Raw genomic sequence first — 24,857 nt, 5'->3', positions numbered from 1 at the left:
CTATATTTTTCAATTTTCTTTAAACCATTCATCGGGTACCAGTAAATTTTACATAATCCTAATTAAACCAGTAACATGCAGAGTTATCGAACGTAATTATGACTGGAATAGTTGCATATGACGATAATTCCGAACGCAGTTGGATTTAAGAAAGAAACCCCGCGTACACTATACACAGATGAATGATGAAGAAATTGCCGATAGAAAAGAAATAATTAAAAAAAAGAAAAGTTTTGCATGCCCTATGATGTACAAAGAATATTTTCTGTTATCGATGGTTCTAAAGAGATACGTTTACATGTTATTATACTTCCTATATTTATAATATATGTATATCTCTTGATCAATACTTTTTTTTTTTAAAATTTTCTTAATCTAGTAAATTTTCTTATTGTATGAAATTTGTAACCCTGTTTATACTACACACGACCTTTTCCGAAGCTTTCAGATAGTCCAAATAATTTATCATCGGTGTTTCTGATTTTAACAAGTTCAATAAAAGAAACATTTTAAAGCCGCAGGCAAACTGATCTATCCTTGTATATTTCTTTTTAATTGAGTTAGATAAAAATCCAATATACAAATCCTTTCAACATCGAGCAGGCTTGAGTATTATCTAAGATTATGTTTTATATAAAAAAAAATAGCATTTAACTCTTCAACGTGGTTCTGGAAAAGGATAGACAATTTATGAATATGACGAAGACATAATCTTTCAATCAGTTTAATTGAAGTGTGGAGCTGGCATGTCAGTTATTGCTAGTAGTCCTTTAGTTAATTTATCATGTATCATTGTCATTTTGCTTAGTGTCTTTTGTTATCTATTCTGACATCGGACTCGGACTTCTTTTAAACTGAGTTTTACTGTGCGTATTGCTGTGTTTTGTTTATTCTACATAGGCTAGAGGTATAGAGGGAGGGTTGAAATCTCATAAAACATATAAATAAAAGCTACAGAAAGGCAATATCATAAATATGACAAGATGTACATTACTGTCAATTTTAGATTTTATTTGATATGGGTAGGTCACATGTATTCGATATTGACATTGTATAAGCCTGATGTATACTCCATGCTGAATTTTATTTGATCTAGGTAACACGTAAAATCATTAACACCTGTGGATTAAATTGTAATATTTTCCTGTCCTCTAGGAACATAAAATTTACATAATTCACTACCCTTAATTAGACATAGATATCAGTAAAAAAAACCGCAGACTTTCTCCTTAAAGTTTAGTGGTTTGTGTACATATATTGAAGGTGTGCATGTGGTCAGGGTTTAATATTTGCTCTTTTGGGAGATAGTTAAAGTTATTTTAAAATAACACTTTGCATCTGCGGGGGCATCATTTGTGTCTCCCAGACACAATTAAATCTCAGATAAAGTTCTACATTATCTTTGTTATGATACAGTTACTTCAGAGTGCGGGGCATCACTTTGTCTAGTTAATTTTATAATTATTTTTTTGTTGTAATTAATCTTATTTGAAAATATTCGTTCATATTTCAGCCGTATCTCGATTTTTTTTTTTGACTTTATAAAATTAGTTTATATGTGTTACCCTATATTCTTATTGTAGAATACTCTTAAACATAAGAATAGAGGGCAACATACATACATTATTATTGTTAAATCGCATTGATAAGAGTTTGAACACTTTAGACAAGGTAAAAAAGTTGATGTGAAAAGACTATTTTGAAATTATTAATCAACTGCAAAAAAATAAAAAAGGGGGTCTCCCAACAAGCTCTTGTGCGTGGACTACTATATTTTCAATGTAATACTTAAATGATAAGATAAAATAGTAACATATGGTATTGAATAGTGATACAGCACCAGAAAGGATTTGCCGTGGCACCATGGGACGCTTATACAATATACTATGTAAATATTGACACATTCGTGTTTATATGTTAGCTGAGATCGATAATTATGGAGCTTTTCTTAAAAAGGACTTCGATGTTTTTCGTCATTTGTATTAATAAACGACATTTTATGAATATACTAACAAGGATTTGTATAGTACTATACAAATCCTTGTACTGAACAATAAGATTAATGACGGTATGAAGGAGAACATAAAGATAGCATATCCTAACAATGATTTTGATGCTATGATATCTTACTGTATACATTCAAAATACTTGCATTTACTTCTTTGATCATTTCTTATAATGATAAGAATAATATTCCCTATACCTTTTCATTATACAAAACTTGTATAAAATTTTGAATGTTTTGAATAACATTAAAAATTGCACGTTGTCATCTTTTCTATTTCAATTTAGTTTTTCAGATTTCGTAGACATTTTTTTTCAATAATACCATCATGCAATTGTGTATTCAAATATTTGATAATAATAATATAATTACTCAAATCAAAATAAGATTAATTAGACAGAGCCTTTAAAAAAAAGAAAAAAGAAACACTTTTTGCATATTTTTCTTCAAGATGTCAACAAAACCACACTACTTTTAAAATTTTGATGTTTAAAGAACTCTTGGTATAATAGAAATTAATATATTGTTTAAAACCTAACTAGATATTTAAAATGATGGATGTAATTAAAAAGAAGTTCGCATCATAAAAATGAGAATTTAACTAAATAACAAAACCAATTTGTCTTTGAATACGGTCAATCTTAGTTGAATGAATATACATCGTATTCATAAATAATGAAGTTTCACTTTCAAATGCTTAGGGACAACAGTAAACATTATTTTAAAATGAGAATTCTTATACCATTTGATAGGAAAATTATTTGCCCATACTGTATAATTTGTTAATTTGATTTACAATAAAAAATGAATTTAATATGATTTTTTATAAAATATGTATACCTCGTAATTTAACATATCTCAACCAAAAGAGAACCCGACGTTCAACAAGATAGGGACAACAGTAAATATCAAGATAAAGTGGATTTTATTACACCATTCTGAGACACAGTAGTCTCAGCACCATTTCAAAGCTAAAAAATTGGTGAGATCTCTATAATTTATTAATTTTATATGAGATTTATAAAATAGACATAGTATTCGTTTATTTAGCTAGTGGTCATAATTCCCCATAGACAATAACGTTAAAAAAATTTCAATGATTACGGTTCTCTGTGTGGTAGCTGATAAAGCCATCCAGCTGAGCTGTCCGCAATTCTTGTGTATGTATATTTGGTGTATGCGTGCTTTGCAAGGTCTACATGTCCGTCAGACATGGGGCTCACCTGATCTCGACCTCATTTCATTGATGTGTTATCAAGGTTAAAGTTAGGTGATTAAGTCCGTTTCTCAGATAATATCAGCAGTAAGTCAACAACTAGTATATCTGGCGTATGGACTGATTGTATTTGGTGTATGGAAAGATTGTAAGGTATACACGTCTGTCTGGCATGTATCATCTTACCATGACCTCATTTTTATGGTTCAAGGGTCAATTTTAAGTTTTCTTGGTTAAGTCTGTTTCTTAGATCATATAAGCAATCGACCAACTATATTTCGTGCACGGAATGATTGTAAGGTGCACGCGTCTGTCTGGCATGTATCATCTGAACTTGACCTCATTTTTATGGTTCAAGGGTCAAATTTAAGTTTTCTTGGTTAAGTCTGTTTCTTATAGATACTATAAGCAATCGACCAACTATATTTCGTGCACGGAATGATTGTAAGGTGCACGCGTCTGTTTGGCATGTATCATCTGAACTTGACCTCATTTTTTGTGTCAACACTAAGGTTGTGAGTACGAATTCCGCACGTGATAGATGCGCTCGACTATATATTATAATCTTATCAGTTTTCCTACCGAAGATCGGTGGTTCTCTAGCTCCGGTCATATCGGCTTCCTCCCCCATTTTAACCTGACCGCCACGAAGTATCACAACTTATAGTGCTGAAAGTGGCGTTAAACACCAATCAATCAATCAATCTGTCGAGGAAGATGATAAGTTCCATTTTTTTACTGACGTGCACAAAGTATAAAGTTGAACGCTGTCATCTCATCATATGATGAGATCAATTTGGAAAGCAAGAAACATCACTCTCAGGACCAAAATACGCTTGTTCAACTCAAATGTAAAAACCATACTCTTATATGGAGCTGAGACTTGGAAAACAACAAAAAACCTGCTTCAAAAACTTCAAGTCTTCATCAACAACTGTCTCAGGCACATCCTTAACATCAGATGGCCTGAGAAGATATCAAACCAAGACCTGTGGGAAAAGACCAACCAATCCCCAGTTGAGGAAGAGTTGAAAAAGAGAAAGTGGCGATGGATAGGGCACACACTGAGGAAGCATGACAAGGCAAGCCTTACAGTGGAACCCACAAGGAAAACGTAGCAGGGGCAGACCAAGATACACATGGAGAAGGAACGTTGCAGCATGTAGAGATGGAGAAAGAAGGGTACTAGTGGCATGATCTGGAGAGGCTAGCAAAAAACAGAACAAGGTGGAGAAATATCGTTAGTGGCCTATGCTCCACCAAGGGGCAACAGGATTAAGCGTAAGCGTCATCTCATCAATGCCATTTGTTTACAATGTTCCAATTACACCCAATGACAAAATCCTGAAAAAAATGATCTAGATTAAAAATCATGAAGATAATGATATTCTATATAAAGTTTATGTGTTGCCTTGGAAGCATGAGTATCCTAATTAGGGAGCATTGGGACTTCACTTGAACTTGCTATGCTAAGGTATTGAATATGCATCCATGTTTGTAGCTATATACATTATACATTAATACCAGCCTTAATTCAGTTATTTCAGTTATATAAAAACTGTTAAAGGTGTATAACATGATATAAAGGCTATAATTGTATAAAATATATGACATTACGTTATATATAAACTTTGTGGATTGCTGCCACTGCTGGAAGTAAAATATATTAGCATGATTGCTATAACCAAAAGAGTGTCGTAAAAATATCATTTTCCAAGCAGTCGCTAAAACATGAAAATGAGGTTAAGGACAATGGCCATATTACAGACAGAGACTTTGTAACGCAAGTAAAGGCCTCTGTAGAAGGTTTCCTACCCTCTGAAATATAAAGCTTTGTACAAAAAGTTTACAACGCAACCCTTGGATTGTAATCCCTATGTCACGCATTCTGCATTTTGTCACAGACGAGACATAAACCATTATACCATCAATTTGAAGTATTCAACCATTTAAAGTGTATTGGGGTCAGATTGTTAAGAGATTCCATTGTGTACAAAACAACTACCATATATAAAGATGGAAAAGTACCAATCTTATTAAAAACTACCAACTTATGTAACATTTAAGAGTAATTTTAGTTTTGAAAATTATATATTAATTTACGACTTTTTTATCAAATTAAATCTATTACTTTACAATCATTAAGAATACCAGCTTACAAATTGCATATTTTGAATCTCCCAAAGACTAATTAAGGTGCTCTTAGACAAAACCGAATTTAACCCAGGTGCACGACAGGTGATGTTGAAGGCAAAGTTCATTATTCATTTCAAAGTGACACCCATTTACTACATGTAAGGAGAAGATTTGGTGCAAAGTATATAAAAATCATTTCCAAACTTTCAATATTTACAAAAAACCAAACTAGTTCGGATAATGAACCCTTTATATTATTTGCATTTTATAAATACTGATTAAAAAAAGACGTAATCAGTAATAACTACCAGTACTCTCCACCGGCTTCTTTAATAGAAGTTTTGATCCTCTGCTGGGTCTGCACTGAGCAAAACAAGAATTTTATATTCTGTGGCATCGCCTTTGATCATATTAACATAGATATATTAAGCCGTCAGCACCAATTCTCCAAATAAAAATAAGATATAAGACAATCCGGCACTGACAAGGTTCCTGACATGAGACACGCAATTTTTGGCGGGGTTTAACTATTTTTTTATTTTTCCAAAGAGATACATATTTCGAACATATACCCAGGTAGCACAAAAACATTTTATTGATATTTTTAAAATATATTGCAAAATGTCACAAAAATATCATTCAAAAATATTTTTTTGACGTGCAATGTATGGCTGTACTCATGTGAATAGCATATTTTCTGGAAATATTTGTTCTGAATGTTTAAAGAGCATTAATTTTAAATATTTTGATCTTATATTTAAATAACATAATTTTGATATCATTCAGTGTCAATTGAAATTATCCAGACAGCATATATCAAAGGTTTTCCAAAAATATCCTTTTCATGTCTATAATATGTTTTATGGATGTCTACCAAATATTTTTGAAATATCAGAGGCAAGTTTAGGTAGAAATATTTCTTGAAAATGTAAATTAAATATTTCAACAGTGTTTTATGGATGTCTTCCCAATATTCTTAAAATATCTTGGTAATATATTTGTTAATAACATTATATAAATATTCAAAATTGTTTTATGTTCAGGCCAACTCTCAGCTTGCAAATATATCATGCATTTTTAGACTAAACATTTATCAGCTCTGCTCCAGGGCACCTGTTTCTTGTTCTATCATTATATGTAGTGTAATGATCTGTAATGTAGACTGTTTATTTTTTTTTATTTTTTTTTGCAATGCGATTGTTTTTCTCCGACTTGTGGACATTTGAATTTTCGTTTGATATTTTGCAGACTCTTTCAAACAATTAAGAGCAGTCAAAGCATGACATGTGTATACTGCCAACACAAAAGCATTGATAGAATAGCTTATTCATATGACAGGACTTAGTTATGACTGTCAATGAATATTGAATTTTCCTGAATAGCATTTTAACATTTTACTACTGGCATTAATTAGTCAGAATCTGTATCTTCTACTGCAAGCCTCCTCCTCTTCAGGGGCGGATTCAGGCGGGGCGTGGCGGGCGTGCCCCCCCCCCCCTAAAATTTGCAAAGCATGGGTTTTCCACAGCTTAATAAAGAATATTACGATAATTTTACCTCAAAAAAAATTTTGCCTCCCTCCGCTCGGCGAAAATTTAAATTTGCGCCCCCCCCCCCCCCCCCCCCCCCCCAACCTTAAATCCTGGATCCGCCCCTGCTCTTGTTTGCTTTCTGAAGAAGAAAAAAATACATAAATGTTTAAACTGAATTGAGGTTAAACTTTAAAGCCGATATTAAGTCAACTGATTTTTTTTTCAAACATTATGACAAAAATTGTATTATAATAATTAGATTACAGGTATGCCGTTATTTTGATTATGATATGGATTCAGGAAACAGAACTATGCCAAAAAAACGTTCTAACTAAATAAATACTTCAAGTGAAAAAATACAAAGTCAAATCTAAATCAAAGTGACACTTAGCATTAACGGTAATATTAAACATTTTATGCATATTCAAGGATTTGCATAGTGAGAAGGATTGGAATCTCGTGGACTATTTGCCTTGCCTGTATTGAAATAATATAGATATTATATACACTATACAAATCCTTGATATATATCTGCGAATTTCAAACCCGATGTAGCATAAAGGATGGCTATTATGTAACTTACTTAAAGTATACCATTCTGGGCTATCAAATGGTAGAATGCATTTTGTCCCATCTCCATTTCCATGCATTTTGTAGCCATAATATTTTCAATGATTACTACTATTCCGTTTCCACTCTGATTTATGTTGTCTTCTGTAGTACTCAAATACCTGACCTATAAATTTATATGAGAATGTAAAATTGTCAATCTAATTAAAATTAAATCCTTTAATTGCTCCTGTTCTGATATGTCGCCTTGATGCGCGACATATCAGAACGGGAGCAATTAAAGGATTTAATTTTAATTAGATTGAAATGTTATTTACGATTTTTTTTCAATTTATGTCCATTCTCAGTCACAGTCGTTAATATAATCTCTTTGGTTCTAGTTATGTTTCCGGTGTGGCTGGGACTAACTCGAATGATTCAGCGCCCTCTATCGGTCAGTGTCCTCTCGTTAATGTAGCGATTGATAGTGAGTCGGAATATAACGACTGGATTAGTCGGGTTAGGCTGGGACAGGATTATTATTAAGCTAATCATGTAATTGTTATTTCCCTTGTTGTTTAAAACTATAAATTTCATATTTCCGTTTATTTAGTAATTTACATGAAGCTTATTCAGTATATATTTGTTAAATTGAATAGATATTGATATTTTGAATCCGTTGGTTAATGATATTTATTCATAATCTAAAGTTTTAGTATTTGCATTGTCGCAAATCATTTATAACCTTCTTTGAAAATATATATATTCCACGTTTCATTCCCGATCCGATGGCATTTTATTATAAAACCGGATGTGGGTACGCGTAGCCGATGAATGGCAATTTGACTATTCGTACCCGCATGCGGGTACGCGCAGACACTGCCTAAAAAAATCCTCATTTGAGGGCAATCACTCCAATAAAGAGTGACAGTCTACTAAGTATATCCGCAAAATTTGACTTGTTAGTAGATCTTGCCTTGCTGATAATTTTTGTGATTTAAAGTGTCTATTTACATGTATCTATTTCAATTTTTATCATACAAGGCAAAATGCAAACAAATGGTAAAAATCGTCATTAAAGGGCAATAACTCCAATAAGGAGATGTCGGCCGATTTCCCCCTTATTGTCTTAATTGTACATCTTGTCTTGCTGATCATTTTTGCTTATCTAAGTTTCTATCTATCTATTATAATTTTTTAATATAAGACAAACATGCAAAAAAGGTAAAAATCTTCAACAAAGGGCAATATCTGTATCTGTATAAGGAAATACCTCCTTCAAAGGAGCACTTCGTTGCGAATATATATTCTTAATAGTCTATTTGTACACTAAACTTAGAAATAAAAGGCATATAGAAATATACGTCCCATATACTAACTCTAGTAAGGAGTCGACTGACGATTTTGACCATGCAGACTTGGTAAAAATGGTAAATTTGTCATTTAAGGGCAATAACTCCTGTAAGAAGTCATCTGATAGTTTTGATATATATGCAGAATTGGTAGAGCTCAACATTCTGAACATTTTTGTTCCTGTCAGATTTTCTCTATTTATAACGGTTTTCAAAATAATAGACAAAACTTGCATTTTACCCCTATGTTCTATTTTTAGCCATGTCAGCCATCTTGGTTGACAGGCGGGGTTATCGGACACATTTTTTAAACTAGATACCCCAATGATGATTGTGGCCAAGTTTGGTTAAATTTGGTCCAGTAGTTTCAGAGTAGAAGATTTTTGTAAAAGTTAATGGACAACGACGGACAACAGACGCCAAGTGATGAGAAAAGCTCACTAAGGGCCAGGTGAGCTTATAAGGCAAATGACCCTTAAATAACATCTTGTGCCTGTTTTCAGAAGTTCTACAATCCCATATTGCGCAAAATCAAATAACAATTGTCGCCATTAAAAATGATCTCATAATAGTTCAAGAACATTAAAAGTGAGACCATGAAGATCTTGTTTGAACAGACGAAATATACTCTTCTAAACTATGATGAAAATCGATTCGTGATTCAGCCCAAAAAACATAATAAGAGATGAGACAGTTTTTAAATTGTTTCTTTTTATTCAATTAAGGTGTTGCTTACAAGTAGTAAGTGTTTTTTTATTTGGCAAGATTTAAATGAAACATGATTTAAAGGAATCATTTGTTTTCTTTTAATTCACAGTTGATAATATACTGTAAATTCAGAAATTATTGCATGCATTTAATATTGCATGTTTTTGTCTTTGATTCATTTTTTTTGTCTTTGATTCGTTTTTTGCCATTTTGGCCATGGTATATATAAAACAAGATGATGATGATGATGTAGGATGGCTGCTTAACCTCCAGCTGCAAATTAATTTGTATATTCGGGACGAGAACACGTTAATGTAATATAAAAATGAACCTTGCTTTGTACTAGACTGACACGCTGAGCCAGATTTTTAACATGCTAGTTCACAAGGTAACAGTCCACAGGAAGATATATCACCAAAGATTCCAAGTCAACCAGTCTTTGCTCTTACTCCTTATTGCTGCGTGCTTGGCGGGGAAGCAGCAAATATCAATTTTAATGTCTTTGGTTTGACCCGGCAGGGACTCGAACCCACGACCTCCAGCACTCGAGGCGAACACGCTACCATGAGACCACCAAGGCGGTTAAAAAAAACCAAGAAGATGTGGTATAATTGCCAATGAGGCAACTCTCCACAAAAGATCAAATGCATAGACGTTAACAACTATATGCTACTGTATGGCCTTAAACAATGAGTATACTCTTGTTTTTTATTCTTCTTCTAGTTACGAGTCCTGTGATACTAGTATCTTCATGGTCTTGGTTAACAATAATGACAATAAATGCATTTGAGCAATCTCTTATACTGTGGGGTTGTCAGTTTATTTTCAACTTATGAGTTTGAATGTTCCTTTGGTATCCTTTGCCTCTCTCTTATAAAAGAGCAGTTTTTCGATGCATTCTAATATAAATGCTTACAACTGAATTTAAAGAATACTGCAAAAAGAGGGGCGAAAGATACCAGATGGACAGTCAAACTCATAGATCGAAAATAAACTGACAACGCCATGGCTAAATAAAATGCTCCGCTGGGGCGCAGCTTGATACGACCGTAGAGGTCGAACCCTGAACAGTTGGGGCAAGTATGGACACAACATTCAAGCTTGATACAGCACTGAATTTGGATTGTAATTAAATATTTGACACAGCATAGGTTTCTCACACAGAATGAAAGTGGTCTAAGAACTTAAAAATTTTTAATTTACCTATTCAAACCATATCATTATTAATTTATTAGTTTTTATATATAAATCAGAAATTACCAATTTAAAATGGAAAATTTTAAAGAAAAAAAAAGGAAAAAAAAATCCCCACCAATTTGTTGAACCCCCTTATGATTCATCACCCCCAAACTCAATCCCAGCTTTCCCTTTGTGGTATGGTACCTTGCAGTACAATTTCAGAGAGATCCATACACTTGAACACAAGTTATTGTCTGGAAACTAGAAAAATGCTTGCTTTTTGGCCCCAAATTCCTAAACGCTTTGGGCAATTACCCCCAAATTCAAACCCAGCTTTCCCTTTGTGATATGGAACCTTGCAGTACAATTTCATAAAGATCCATACACTTACACACAAGTTATTGTCCTGAAACTAGAAAAATGCTTGTTTTTTTGCCCTTTTATGTCCCCTAATTACTAAAATTTTGAGGGAATTACCCCCAAAATCAATCCCAGCCTTCCCTTTGTGATATGGTACCTTGCAGTACAATTTCAGAGAGATCCATACATTTGAACACAAGTTATTGTCTGGAAACTAGAAAAATGCTTATTTTTGGCCCCTTTTTGCTTAACTTTTTGGGCAATTACCCCCAAACTCAATTCTAGCTTTCACTTTGTGATATGGAACCTTGTAGTACAATTTCATAAAGATCCATACACTTACACACAAGTTATTGTCATGAAACTAGAAAAATGCTTGTTTTTTGCCCCTTTTTGGCCCCTAATTCCTTAAACTTGGAGGCAATTACCCCCCAAATCAATCCCAGCATTTCTTTTGTGATATGGAACCTTGTGATACAATGTCAGAGAGATCCATACACTTACACACAAGTTATTGTCATGAAACTAGAAAAATGCTTGTTTTTTTCCCCTTTTTGGCCCCTAATTCCTAAAATTTGGGGGCAATTACCCCCAAAATCAATCCCAGCATTCCCTTTGTGATATGGAACCTTGTGGTACAATGTCAGAGAGATCCATACACTTACACACAAGTTATGTCTGGAAGTTACAAAAATGCTTATTTTTGGCCCCCAATTCCTTAACTGTGGGTACCATAACCCCCAAAAGCAATCCCCACCTTCCTTTTGTGGTATTGAACCTTATGGTAAAATATCATTGAGATCCATTCACTTTAACTAAAGTTAGAGTGCGAAAACTAATGTGTCTTCGGACGACGACGCCGGACGACGCGGGACGACGCCAACGTCATACCAATATACGACCACAAAAATTTTTTTGCGATCGTATAAAAATAAAAAGACAGACAAATAATAGTACACAAGACACAACATAGAAAACTAAAGACTAAGCAACACGAACCCCACCAAAAACTGGGGGTGATCTCAGATGCTCCGGAAGGGTAAGTAGATCCTGCTCCACATGTGGCACCCGCCGTGTTGCTCATGTTTGATATGTACTATCAATGTAACCTTTTTTGTCCCTTGAATCAACTTATTCTTTAAAGTTATTATAAGCCTGGTATATTTGTGGAGCTTTTTTCAATTGTTCATATCTTTGTTTAAGATTTTTGGTCTTTAAGATAGTCATTTACTGATAATGAACAGATCAATATTTCTTATCAACACAAAAGTGCTGATTTCCTGACATATATATAACATACATTTCTTTTGCTTATTGTCACTGGAGAAGAAAGAAAATACATAATTCATTTTTTTTATTGCATTGTTTATTTATCGTATTGCACATGCATAATCAATTGCTTGTGCACATATGTTGTCATTAACAACAAAGTAAAACATGTTGACAATGAAAGTCATGTGATTAGGTCACATGCACTTACAAGTGTCATGTGACTTAACATTCAACACCCATTCTCTTACATACATACACTAACAGAATGAATTAATTATATGTATCTATGTGTGATCTACATTTATCAACTATTAGCTGTTAGTAATTCAGATCTTATTGTAATATTTTTAATTATATGCCAAATATTCAGCTTGAAATAGCCAATAAAAGTTACTTTTTAGGACTGATATTTTTTTACATCTTTTATTGTATGTCAGAGGAACCAGCTAACAATGAATATTTTTTGGGTACATCATGCAATAAGTTATAGGTATCAGATGATCTGTAAAGTCATCAAACATGTCAAAGATGCCAAGCTAATAATCTTGTAGCTAAACATATAACTGTAATACTGACATGTTATTTAGGACTAAATATTAGATACTAGGATATCTAGGTTTCAAAGTAATAAATTCTAATCCATGTTTAAGTACCAATCTGCCTAAGAATCAGGAAGTGATGAAAACATGACTAACAAAAACCCACTCAGCTTTACATTAATTCAAGTTCAGAATGTATAATGGTGTATGAATATAACATTCCTTTCATTTCCCTGTCCTGGTAATTCAAGATATAATTTGGTTGAAATGCACTAGAAATTACCAATTAAGGGGAGTTAACTCCGTAATTTGCTATCATTCTAACCAAAACTTATCTATATATTTCTCAAATTACCAGACACGCAGAAATGAAAGACCTACCATTTCTAACTCAGGATGAGGGTACCTTCAAAATAGGGTGGTTAGGTTGATAGGTTTTTTCCGGCCATGTTTTTAAAATTTTTCTAAATTGGCTGATTCTTACAAAGACTGGCACTTAATAAACCGTTGACACAGATTTATGTCTCACTTTCTTGTAATTTTGATAGCATAATGCAAATGTTGAAATTAAATGGCAATATTTAAACATGTAAACTAGGCAGCACTGTTAAAGGTACCCGGTGCAGGGTCAAACAACCTCCATGGAAATGCCAATGCCAAAAAACTGCAAACAAAATACCATTATAAGTGGTTCCTTTTAAACAAACCTAAACCTAAACTTAAACTTGTAAACTATAAAAAAGTCAATAAACCATAATGGGGTGGGTGGCATGGAAATAAAACTTGCTTATACAACTGTATATCAATAAAGAAAAAAAGTAATGATTCATATCGTTATTGGTCAGCCTGATACCCATGAAGTAAGTACCTCCACTGTATTTTTTTTTCTTATAAGTCCAGATGTGGTATAAAATCTACTTCAACACAACAATTATAACAAAGTCTTTGGTTGTAGTACAATATATGGCATCATTTGAATAACAGGAGATATGATACAAATCAGTTCCATTAGAACTTGTCAAAAACAATACTGTTCAAAGTGGATGAAACAATGATATACTGATATAGTAAGTCACTGCATTAGGTTACAGGGATAAAACTGCTAAGTTGATGAGAGGAATGATATACTGATATAGTAAGTCACTGCATTAGGTTACAGGGATAAAACTGCTAAGTTGATGAGAGGAATGATATACTGATATAGTAAGTCACTGCATTAGGTTACAGGGATAAAACTGCTAAGTTGATGAGAGGAATGATATACTGATATAGTAAGTCACTGCATTAGGTTAGTGTTTAAATCTTTGTTATAATTCATATGATTCTTGAGCTTCTCTATTGAGACTTAAGTTTTAGTTTTGATGTGTTCATGGCATTGAATGGTCAATTGTAAGTGGACTTCATTTCAACATGTGAACCAAGAACTGCCTAATTACAAGTATTTCAAAAGGGAATTTAGTCCACTTTTGAAATTAAGATAGACTTTTAGAAGCACTCTAAAATAATAACTAAAAGAATCTGATTTTCTTTCACCTTTGTTATCAATTTAAGGTTCTCTTGCATTTTTATTTGCATAATTAACCTTAAATGAATAACAGCAGCAAGTCTGGATTAAAGACCAAATATCATAACAATGTCTAATTTTTCACTTTTTAGGGCAGATCACATAATATAAAATAGTCAAAACTTAAAAAAAAAAATGAAATGCACAACTATTTATTAGGAAATAAACTTAGTTTGCAAACTAAACTGGTCTGCTGATATTTTCTATGAAAAAAAAACAATGTCTGTTTTATAGAGTCGGCTTGTGTCTAGGAGAATCAATGTTCTGAACAATCATACAAGTATTCACCATTCCATTACATGGATTTTAAGGGTTAAAAATTAGAACAATTCTTTCAAACATGCATATATCACAACACAGTGAATAAATAAAGAATGAATCCATAACAAAATATACATATAAACACCTGACAATATCATGAAAACCAGCACTGACAAAAAAAAAGGCTCAACACATATTTGTCACCCTGTCCAAATAGAAAAAAGAAAGATACAAAATTAAAAGTCAGATTCTTCATTCAGGAATTGTTTTGGGGAAAGTGTTTTAAATTGTTATATATCTGAGAACATTAGATAACTGATGAAAGACAGAAAATGTAATTATTTGTTCATAGAACATCATTAAAATCTACCACTAAAAAACATGATATTGAAAAAATGTCCAAAATTGAATGAATATTGAATTTGACCAGCAAATTACTTCATACAATAACTAATGCTCTGATATCTTAAATGTAAAAGCATACATGTAATGTTAAAACTATTGAACCCTTTAATGCATTCATAGAAATAATGGCTTATGACTCTAACAAAAATAGTGATGTATATTAATGCACAATATAACAAAGGGGAGGAGAAAGTCTCCATTTTATCATAAGGGAGATAACTCTTATTTATTGATTACAACATAGAAAGACCTTTATTTCTCAGTTGGCACTGTTTACTTGCATCAATAATAATAAAACTTTTGGCAATGCTAAATGACTGAAGGTATAATTATGTTGACAGTATCCAATTATTAATTGTACCTAAGCTGGCTAAGCAGGCCTTCATTCCACAGCTTATACTTTTACATTCAGAAGCATCATCTGCTTACCTTTCCCTGAGCACCTGAGATCACCCCCCAGCTTCTGGTAGGGTTCGTGTTACTTAGTCTTTGTTTTCTATGACATGTTTTGTATACTGTTGTTTGTCTTTTGATAATTTTTTGGTTTTTTTTGCCATGGCATTGTCAGTTTGTTTTTGACATATGACTTTGATTATCCCATTGGTATTTTTGACCTCTCTTTTCGAGTTTCATTTTCACAAAAGTCCAAACTTCACAGTATATATTACATTTACTCCCACAATATTCAGTTATCAAATTGCCAAAATGCCTCTCTCAATAAAATTAAAAAAAAAAAATTATAATAAATTAATATATATCTCCCTTTCTTTCAATATCTTTTTTAATATTTAGTTTAAAATTCAATTAATGCACTTTGAAATTGTTATAATTCAACACCTAAATTTCACACAGTGTGTAAACAAGTGAAAATCTAAGAAACAATATACATTAAAGTTTCAAACTGAAGTTGTAATATAAAACCTGTCTTTGTTAATGCTCGGAACTGATCAATATTAAATTAGAACATTTTAAAGACATTCGTCTATTGCATTTAAAAAAAACTTTAACAGCAAACTATTAAAATCTCATAAATTGACATACACATATTAAAAATCATACGCTCACACTTAACAAAAAAAAAATGGCCATGTACAATAACATTTTTTTTTAAACCTTTATCATCACTATCTGATTAAAAACACTTAATCACATGAAGAACAACAATGCAAAACATTGTCATCAAAAGTTCAAGAGCACTTTTATCCACACTGACAACTGTCAATATATACTGACAGTTAGCAATCATTTTGATTGACAACATCCAGCACCAATTACACAAATCACAGATTCTAAGCAGCTCTTCAATTGGTCAAAATAACAACACTGATTATAAGCAGTTCCCCCATTGGTCGAAATAGCAGTACAGCTTGTTTCTGATTGGAAGTTCACTTTATAATAAAGATCTTACTTAAACTATCATTATAACAGCACAGCTGTTGACAACCTTTAATTTCAGATCCATAAGACAGATTCATCATTCAATTCATAATTGTTCACTGGATATTGAATGTAAAAATGAGTTCGTTGCCACCAGTCAAGAAATGATTTCTCCCTCTTAATGAGAAATAAGTCCTCCTTCCTTTCAAGTGAATATGAGAACACTATAATAATTATTGGGTATGTCCAACTGTCAGATCAAGTTTCGGTACTACTAGTATAATCCTCGTCACCTTTGTGGAAATAAACTACTCAGAAAGTTGAATATAGATCCTATAAGGTTAGATATACCTTCCCAGTTTCTAAACATCATCACAACACTGACAATTAGCACAGTCGTACTCAAAACTCTTGTCCTAAAAACAGAGAAAATACATTAATCACATTACTTAGCACGAAACTAAACCACCAATTTTATAACGACTTTTACAGAAAAAAAAATTATGAAGAGTTCCAGGGAACACTGTGTCTTGTCTCAAATTGCTGTAATGTTGACTGTAAAAAGTAAGTTCATTTATCATAATTAAAAAAAAAATCAAACTTTTTTTTTATTGTACGATTGCTATGTCTTGCTTGACCTTAATGTTGCAGGCAAGGCAAAAAAGTATGGTGGTTTAAGACAACACTTTGTATGATGACATCCCATAACTTGTGTTTTTATTTGCAACACCAAACTGTAAAAAATTAAACCCACAGAAAAAAAATCAATCGTGATGTCAACCTTTCCAGTATATTATTTCCCCTAAATTCCATTCCACAAAATAAAACTTCCCTAAAAAGAACATATATTATGAAGGTTAAAATTGTACAAATTTATAAAAACTTTATGATATCACATAATGGCCCTTTCAGTTACTTGAAAAAAAAGAAAATCTTGACCAACTGTATAAACTTATTTTGCTTTTTTTTAAGAAATAACATGGACATGAAGTCAATTCTATAGGAACAATTTAATTACCCATTAAACTTTAGTTTTCAAAATGGTGAACTTTTATAGTATTTCAACTTACCTATTAGCTATAAATGGGGCAAGACAATTGGCAAGTGTGGATACAAAAACAAGTATAACAGCTAATATAGCCAAAACAACATTCAGTAACTTGGTCAACAAAGTTCGAAAGGTCACATTCTCAACCATCTCCATGGAGATAATCTGTTGCTGTTGTTGCTGAAGCTCCATCTTTGTGATCTATAATATAAAATATTAGACTTGGAATTAACTTTTCACACATCGTTAAAAAATAATGAGTCAAGCTTTACCCAAAAATGCTAATTGACCCACATTTACATCCTTGTATCAAACATATTGCAGCACTTGAAGCAAACAAGGCCATTCAGGAATCTATGATCAGTTTCCCAAAAAATTTTACAACTCAAATTGATTGTAAGTCATATGTTCATGACTTACGATCAACTGTAGGATCAACTGTAGTCGTTAGATTTTTTGTGAAACTGATCACTGTACAACAATACACTCAGTGGCGGATCCAGAAATTTTCACAAGGGGGGCCCACTGACTGCCTAAGAGGGGGCCCGCTCCAGTCATGCTTCAGTGATTCCTTAAATAATCAACCAAATTTTTCCCACAAAAGGGGGGCCCGGTCCCTTGGAAAACCCTCTAAATCCACCTCTGACACTTTATTCCAATCATTATTTTTCCGTCAAAGTATTTGGTTATAGTAGGCGTTATGATATATCACTTGTGCATTTGATTAGCATAAAATCAATGTCAGTACTTTGACTAAATGGGTGAATATCTGATTTCATAAAATTTCCATATCAAGGCCAAGATGATTTTTATATAATGAATTATGAAATTTATATATTTCTATAGTGTTCAATAATAATGTAAGAAAGAATAAAGACTGATACTTGTAAAAAGTGTCAAGTAGGTACAATGACCTAGTCAGCCCTGGGATGCAGGGAACCAGTTTGCCAATGACCTTCTCAGCCATGGGATGTAGGGAACCAATTTGCCAATGACCTTGTCAGCCCTGGGATGCAGGGAACCAGATTGCCAATGATCTTCTCAGCCCTGGGATGCAGGGATCCAGATTGCCAATGACCTTGTCAGTTCAAGGATGCAGGGATCCAGATTGCCAATGACCTTGTCAGTTCAAGGATGCAGGGATCCAAATTGCCAATGACATAAAAAATCAGTGTAGAGCAAAAGTTTTCTGGTATTGGAAATGGTATTAATCAAAGGTATTGGCTGATCACTTTTAATCTTAGATCTTAGTAGGTATTATTGAATTTATTGCAATATGACATACATGTACAGTAGTTCTTCATTATTTGTCCTTTAAAAATAGGAAAAAGAGTGATCCACTTCATTTGGACCCTGGTGGATATTTGTCACATTGGCAATCATACCACATTTCCTTATTTTTTTAAAACTTAAATTTTGCTGACAATATTCAAACTTACAGTAATGGATAAGATCACATTTCTTGAATAAAGTGAGTGTATGGTTACAATTGGAAACAAAGTTTTATTTTATTTCTTTTATTTATGCTTCAACAAATCCCAATATAATATCATTGATCACAATATGAATCATTAAGAGATGTGGTATTTCGACTGGGCAATTCACACCACTGTATAAGAAGGTAGCCATCCCAGTACCAGTGATATTCTTTATGTATAGCTTACCCTTGTGGTACAGTTCTTTAATATATCATGTATATTGCTGGTTCTCTCCAGTGACATTCTCTACGTATGACTTACCCTAGTGGTACAGTTCTCTAACATGTCATGTATCTCACTGGTTCTCTATGTATGACTTACCCTTGTGGTACAGTTCTCTAACATGTCATGTATATCACTGGTTCTCTCCAGTGACATTCTCTATGTATAACTTACCCTTGTGTTACAGTTCTCGAACATGTCATGTATATCACTGGTTCTCTCCAGTGACATTCTCTATGTATAACTTAGCCTTATGGTACAGTTCTCTAACATGGCATGTATATCACTGGTTCTCTCCAGTGACATTCTCTATGTATAACTTAGCCTAATGGTACAGTTCTCTAACATGTCATGTATATCGCTGGTTCTCTCCAGTGACATTCTCTATGTATGACTTACCCTGGTGGTACAGTTCTCTAACATGTCATGTATATCGCTGGTCCTCTCGTCAAGTCTGTACTCTGTTTTTTCCTCCATACCAGTTATGTCCTGTTCAAAAAAGAAAAAATAACATTAGAAACTACAATTGATGTTGTGTCATGTTTCCTACAAAAGTCCATTTATCAGCAAAGTACAGAATAAAAAGGAATAAATAATAATCTTCAAATCAACTTTCCTGACATTCCCTGAGGGTTTGACAAAGCTATTAATGTCTAAAAAACTTAAACCCAAGACTGTATCTTAATGTTAACTGCAAACAAACTAAGTTTGTTAATCAATAAAATACAGAAAATATGAAAAGTTTTTTTAACATTTTACTCTGGATTCTGTTTTGATCATGAAAAAGTTTCTGTCCGAGTATCATAAAATTCCATGAAGGTAAAGCTGTTGATGTTTTAAAAAATCTTTCACCACAGACTGAACCTAAATGTTGATGACAACATAATGTAAAATTTCTACACCTCGATTTTCATCACAGCATGGACAAAAAGATATTGCCCTTCATGATGGATATTTCTCAATTGTAATGTACCTGTATTACAATTTGTATGCTTCTACTTAATTTGAAGATTTTTCAAAATATTTCAAATCTATTCAAGTTAGTGAATCTATAAGAAAAAAGCTTTTAAAGGGTTATCTCATCCAAATGAATTTCAAATAATGAGTATTCATTATTATTCGTTGTGGATTTTGTGGGTGCAAGGGAATCCACAGTAAGAAAAGTATAACTGTGAGCTATCACTAATGATACCCCTCTGTTAGTATTTGGTAAACAGGAAGTTGTCGAAAAATGAATCAAAAATATTACACAGTAAAACTTCTTCATATGAAGACTGCTATCAATTTCACGAAGATCTTATTTGTAGTTTCTTAGAAAAATGGGAGGAAAAATTTCATACATGGTCAGTATGTGTTAGAACAATATGTAAATATTCGGTAAACAGGAAGTTAATTAGTGATGAATTTGTAACCGTGTCACATTATAATACATGTAGACATGAAGCCTGATAGCAAACTTCAGGAAGCTATTATTTGTTGTTCCTGAGAAAAAAAAAACGACCAAATTTAATTGGGGACAGACATACAGGGATAAAACAGTATAGACCCCACCCCCTCATACCTGTCGTAGATTCTGAATTTCATGTTGCTGTAGTTCTGTCATGTCGTTTATCTGTACTTCTAATCTTTCTACACGGTAACGTTCTTCTTCTAACAATGTTTTTAACATAGCTATATCACTCTGGGCAGTAATCTGAAAACAAAAAGTACACCTATGTCATACCTCAGTCTCTCTACATAGCACCTCTACTAATACCATTATAAAAATAAGGAGGTGTGGTATGATTGCCAATGAGACAACTATATACCAAGGATTCTTTTCAGAAATAATCTTACAACTAAAATTGATCGTAAGTTATACTAAATTGTTCTGCATCACCTAGTATAGCATGCTCACATAAAGCTTGTTCCAACTTTCAGAAAGTTCTGATTTGTAGTTCTGGAGACAAATGCAATCCAAATTTTACAAAAGTCTTTTCACACTTTTGTATACCCCACCACCTATAATTTTTATTTTCATTTTTAACAGAACTATATTTGATTCTAATCCTTGTGTGGTGTCCAACCCAACCGTACAATTTTGTCCTTAAATAACCCTTAGTCATTTGTTTCATAAGTTTGTTTGAATTACATCTCACATTTCCTATTTGTTAATGTACAATTGCAGAAAAACTGCTTCATTTGCATGTTATATTGCATTAGAATCAGTCATACCTTATAGGTTTCAAAGTCATCAGATAATTGTTGATGTCACATTACACTAGAATCAGTCATACCTTATAAGTTTCAAAGTCATCAGATAATTGTTGAACAGATTCCTGAATGGCCTTGTTGGCTTCGTTAGATTTCTGTAGTTCCTGTAAGATTGGTTCCATATTTATTGACTGCTGTATAACAGGAAGTTGTTGTGATGTATGCTGGGAGGCTGACTGTGGACTATTGTGATATAAGCCTACGGATCCTGATGTCACGCTTGAGTTATCATCGTCCGAAAATTTGAAACTAAAAAATAATATTTAAGCTAATTACACTCTGTAAAGTATATGTTGGTATTGTCAGTTTGTTTCTTTAAAATTTTTTTCTCACACTATTTTAATTAAACAAAACTTCTATGAAATTTATATAAATTCATAACCTTATAGGTGTAGGTTCATAAAAGGTTAGAATTGCCCCTAAGATTTTTCAATTTTTTTTTTTTTCTTTACCTAGCCAAAAAACTATGAATTTTCAAATAATTTTTGGAAAAGTTTACTTTGGCCACACCCCCAATCCAAAAACATGTGATGTCTAGAGATTCAATATAAACCGGAGTACATTTTGCTTATAGAACATTTTGAAGCATAGGTTGAATCTCTGGTATATTTGAAGGTTTTAGATCGGAAAAGATATTGTTGTATTTTAACAACAACTTCAAAATGTGCTGTCTTTGAAGCTGTTGAATTGATTTGTTTTACTTCACATTAAGGCTTTTATAATAGATCCAAGTTGTGATCTTTTTGATCATTTATGATTCAGTAGAATATATTTTATATGTTTTTTAAGAAACATTTGATCTTTCTTTCTTTTTTTTTGGCGAAAGTCAAATTCTAATAATAAGTTGAAATATTATTTCTATATATTTTCAAACAAGGGACCCCACTGGAAATAAGCTATACTATGTAAGCTTTTATGGGATATTCCAGGCTTTTTTCTAAGCACTGTTTTTAAAATATATTATACTATTTTAAAAGTATATATATATATATATATATATATATATTTATCACTATTTTACGAAATTTTCCTTTGATCTTACTGACTGATAATTTCCTTTCTCAGCACAGTAGAGTGATATGAAAAATTATCGCAAGAAACTAAGGGCGCATGTGCCGTTGTCAATGAAATTAACAACGTCGTCATAGGTAAAATAGCGATAAACAGATTATCATTGGTCATCTCAACTCGATTGCTTTTCTCACTTTCTATGTACCGGCTCAAGTGAGAAAATCAATCTGGTTGAGAAGACCAACGATAATCTATAAATATATCATTGTCCTGTCTTGTGAATTTTTGTATATGTGCTTGAAATTGCCTGAATAAAACTATACTATACTATAGAAATTTAAGACCATATTTGGGCATAAGTAAACTTCGTCCTTCAGGTGAACTTCAAATAAACCCAGACAGAACAAAAACTGCAGAATTATTTTATATCATTATTATTTCAGATGCAATTTATGTATGAATTGTATAATGTATGTAAATATTTTTAGGTCATTTAGTTTTTAGCATATCTCCTTCATCATGATATTAAAGGGCGCCACATGTGGATCTGAATTTGCTTACCGTTTTGGAGTACTTGATATCATCCCTTAGTTTTTGGTGAGGTTTGTGTTACTAAGTCCTTAGTTTATATGTTGTTTGTTGTTTTTTCTCTTTCCTCCACTGTTTTATCAGTCACTCTTTGACTTATGAGTTATGATTTTCACTTGTATTTCAAGTCTTTGTAAGGTGTAATACCACCAAATCATAGTACGTCACATCCGGTTGCATACGAAAAAGGGTCGAAAAAAATATTCCCTTGAATTTGACAGTTGTAGGAAATTAATCCTACATTTCATTGCAGTAAAAAATTTCTGAGTCATAAACATATATCTTGGGTGTTTCAAAGCACCATTCTTTTTTTATTTGGTGGTTCTATAGAATATTTTGGAAACTTGAGGTTACATGGTTACCAAAGCTTGTACACAGGCAAAAAAGAGGTGAAAATTTGATTGGTTAACTTCCAGTGGTGGTTATTTTCTTATATGCAATGAAATGTTATGTGAAATTTTGTCTATAGTACCGGACAGGATAAAACTTTACTCATGCCAAGTATTTCTTTATTTGAAACAAAGATAAATTCTGCAAAATTTTTTGAAAAGTGCAAATTTAACAAAGACTAATAGGGGAAAATCAATGGTGGTATTACACCTTTAAAGAATGTTAAATGTAGCAGAATCAGTATTTTATGATTGAACGGCATTCCTCTCATAAACAATAGAGATTTTTTTTCCTGGTGTTATTTTCAAATTGAAATTAATATTAAGACTACTTTAAGGGTAAATGATACCCATATTTGAAAAAAATAAAATCTGAACATAATTGGAAGTGTTTCAAAGATGAGAATATGTTTTATTCCTACAGTTCCTGACCATGGCCTGCTATGGCAAAATTACTGAACATTGTAAATACACATATTACATATCATCAGCATGCATGATACAGACAGAAAGCAGACATCAGACTCATTTGTACTCATAAGTGTGATGTGTGTGTTGCGTGTGTATTTATATATACGTATGTGTGTATTTTGTGTGTTTGTATGTGTGTGTGTTATAAAGATGACATCAGCCAACAAGTACTTGTACTCACACTTATCTAGCAGTTTATTGATTAGGGGTGTAAGTGTGTGCATATGTATGTGCTATACAGATAGAAAACAGATTTGTACTCATACCTAGCCAGCAGACTGTATCGGTTAAGGGTGTAACGGTGTATATTTGTAAAAAAAATAAAAAATAAATGGAGAATGTGTCCAGATGGACACAGATGATGCCCCCACTTGCATACAAAATTATAAAGGGACATAACTCAAGAACAATAAAAGTGACGCTATCCAAATTTGTACTTGATCTGAGTTTTGTAGAAATAAGTATTGTATATAAGTATAAAGGTTTCATAATGTTTGGTTGGGGCAAACTTAAGTTACAGAACGGAATCTAAAAATTTTGCAATTTTTTCGATTTATAAAGGGCATAACTCGATAATGATTAAAGTGATGCCACCAAAATTCAACTTGATCTGTGTTTTGTGGTAAAAAGCATTGTGTATAAGTTTCATAACATTTTGTTGAGGCAAACTTAAGTTACAGAACGGAAACTAAAAATTTTGCAATTTTTCCATTTATAAAGGGGCATAACTCTAGAACGGTTTAAGTGATGCCACCAAAATTCTAACTTGATCTGTGTTTTGTGGTGATAAGCATTGTGTATAAGTTTCATAACATTTGGTTGAGGCAAACTTAAGTAAGAGAAAGGAAACTAAAAATTTTGTAATTTTTCCATTTATAAAGGGGCATAACTCTTAAACAGTTTGAGTGACACTACCAAAATTCAAACTTGATCTGTATTTTG

General features: G+C 32.5%; 1 protein-coding gene across 8 annotated transcripts in view; it reads right to left on the bottom strand.

The window, feature by feature from the left end:
• Positions 1-14,367: 14,367 nt before the first annotated feature.
• LOC127723160 (transmembrane and coiled-coil domains protein 1-like) overlaps positions 14,368-24,857 on the bottom strand; it is an 80,627-nt gene continuing 70,137 nt past the window's right edge. For all 8 annotated transcript variants that reach the window (XM_052229659.1, XM_052229656.1, XM_052229657.1 and 5 more), the window contains 5 exons: positions 21,480-21,705; positions 20,765-20,896; positions 19,603-19,692; positions 17,526-17,704; positions 14,368-16,871 (listed from right to left, as the gene is read on the bottom strand). In XM_052229659.1, the coding sequence (XP_052085619.1) occupies positions 16,745-16,871; positions 17,526-17,704; positions 19,603-19,692; positions 20,765-20,896; positions 21,480-21,705 (754 nt within the window). In that variant the 3' untranslated portion in view covers positions 14,368-16,744. The remainder of the gene's footprint in view (positions 16,872-17,525; positions 17,705-19,602; positions 19,693-20,764; positions 20,897-21,479; positions 21,706-24,857) is intronic.

Source organism: Mytilus californianus, unplaced genomic scaffold (assembly GCF_021869535.1).
Source record: "Mytilus californianus isolate M0D057914Y unplaced genomic scaffold, xbMytCali1.0.p SCAF_13, whole genome shotgun sequence".
Taxonomy (NCBI): Eukaryota; Metazoa; Mollusca; class Bivalvia; order Mytilida; family Mytilidae; genus Mytilus; species Mytilus californianus.
Note: the sequence above shows the minus strand (reverse complement) of the source record. Positions and strands in the feature narration are given on the sequence as shown.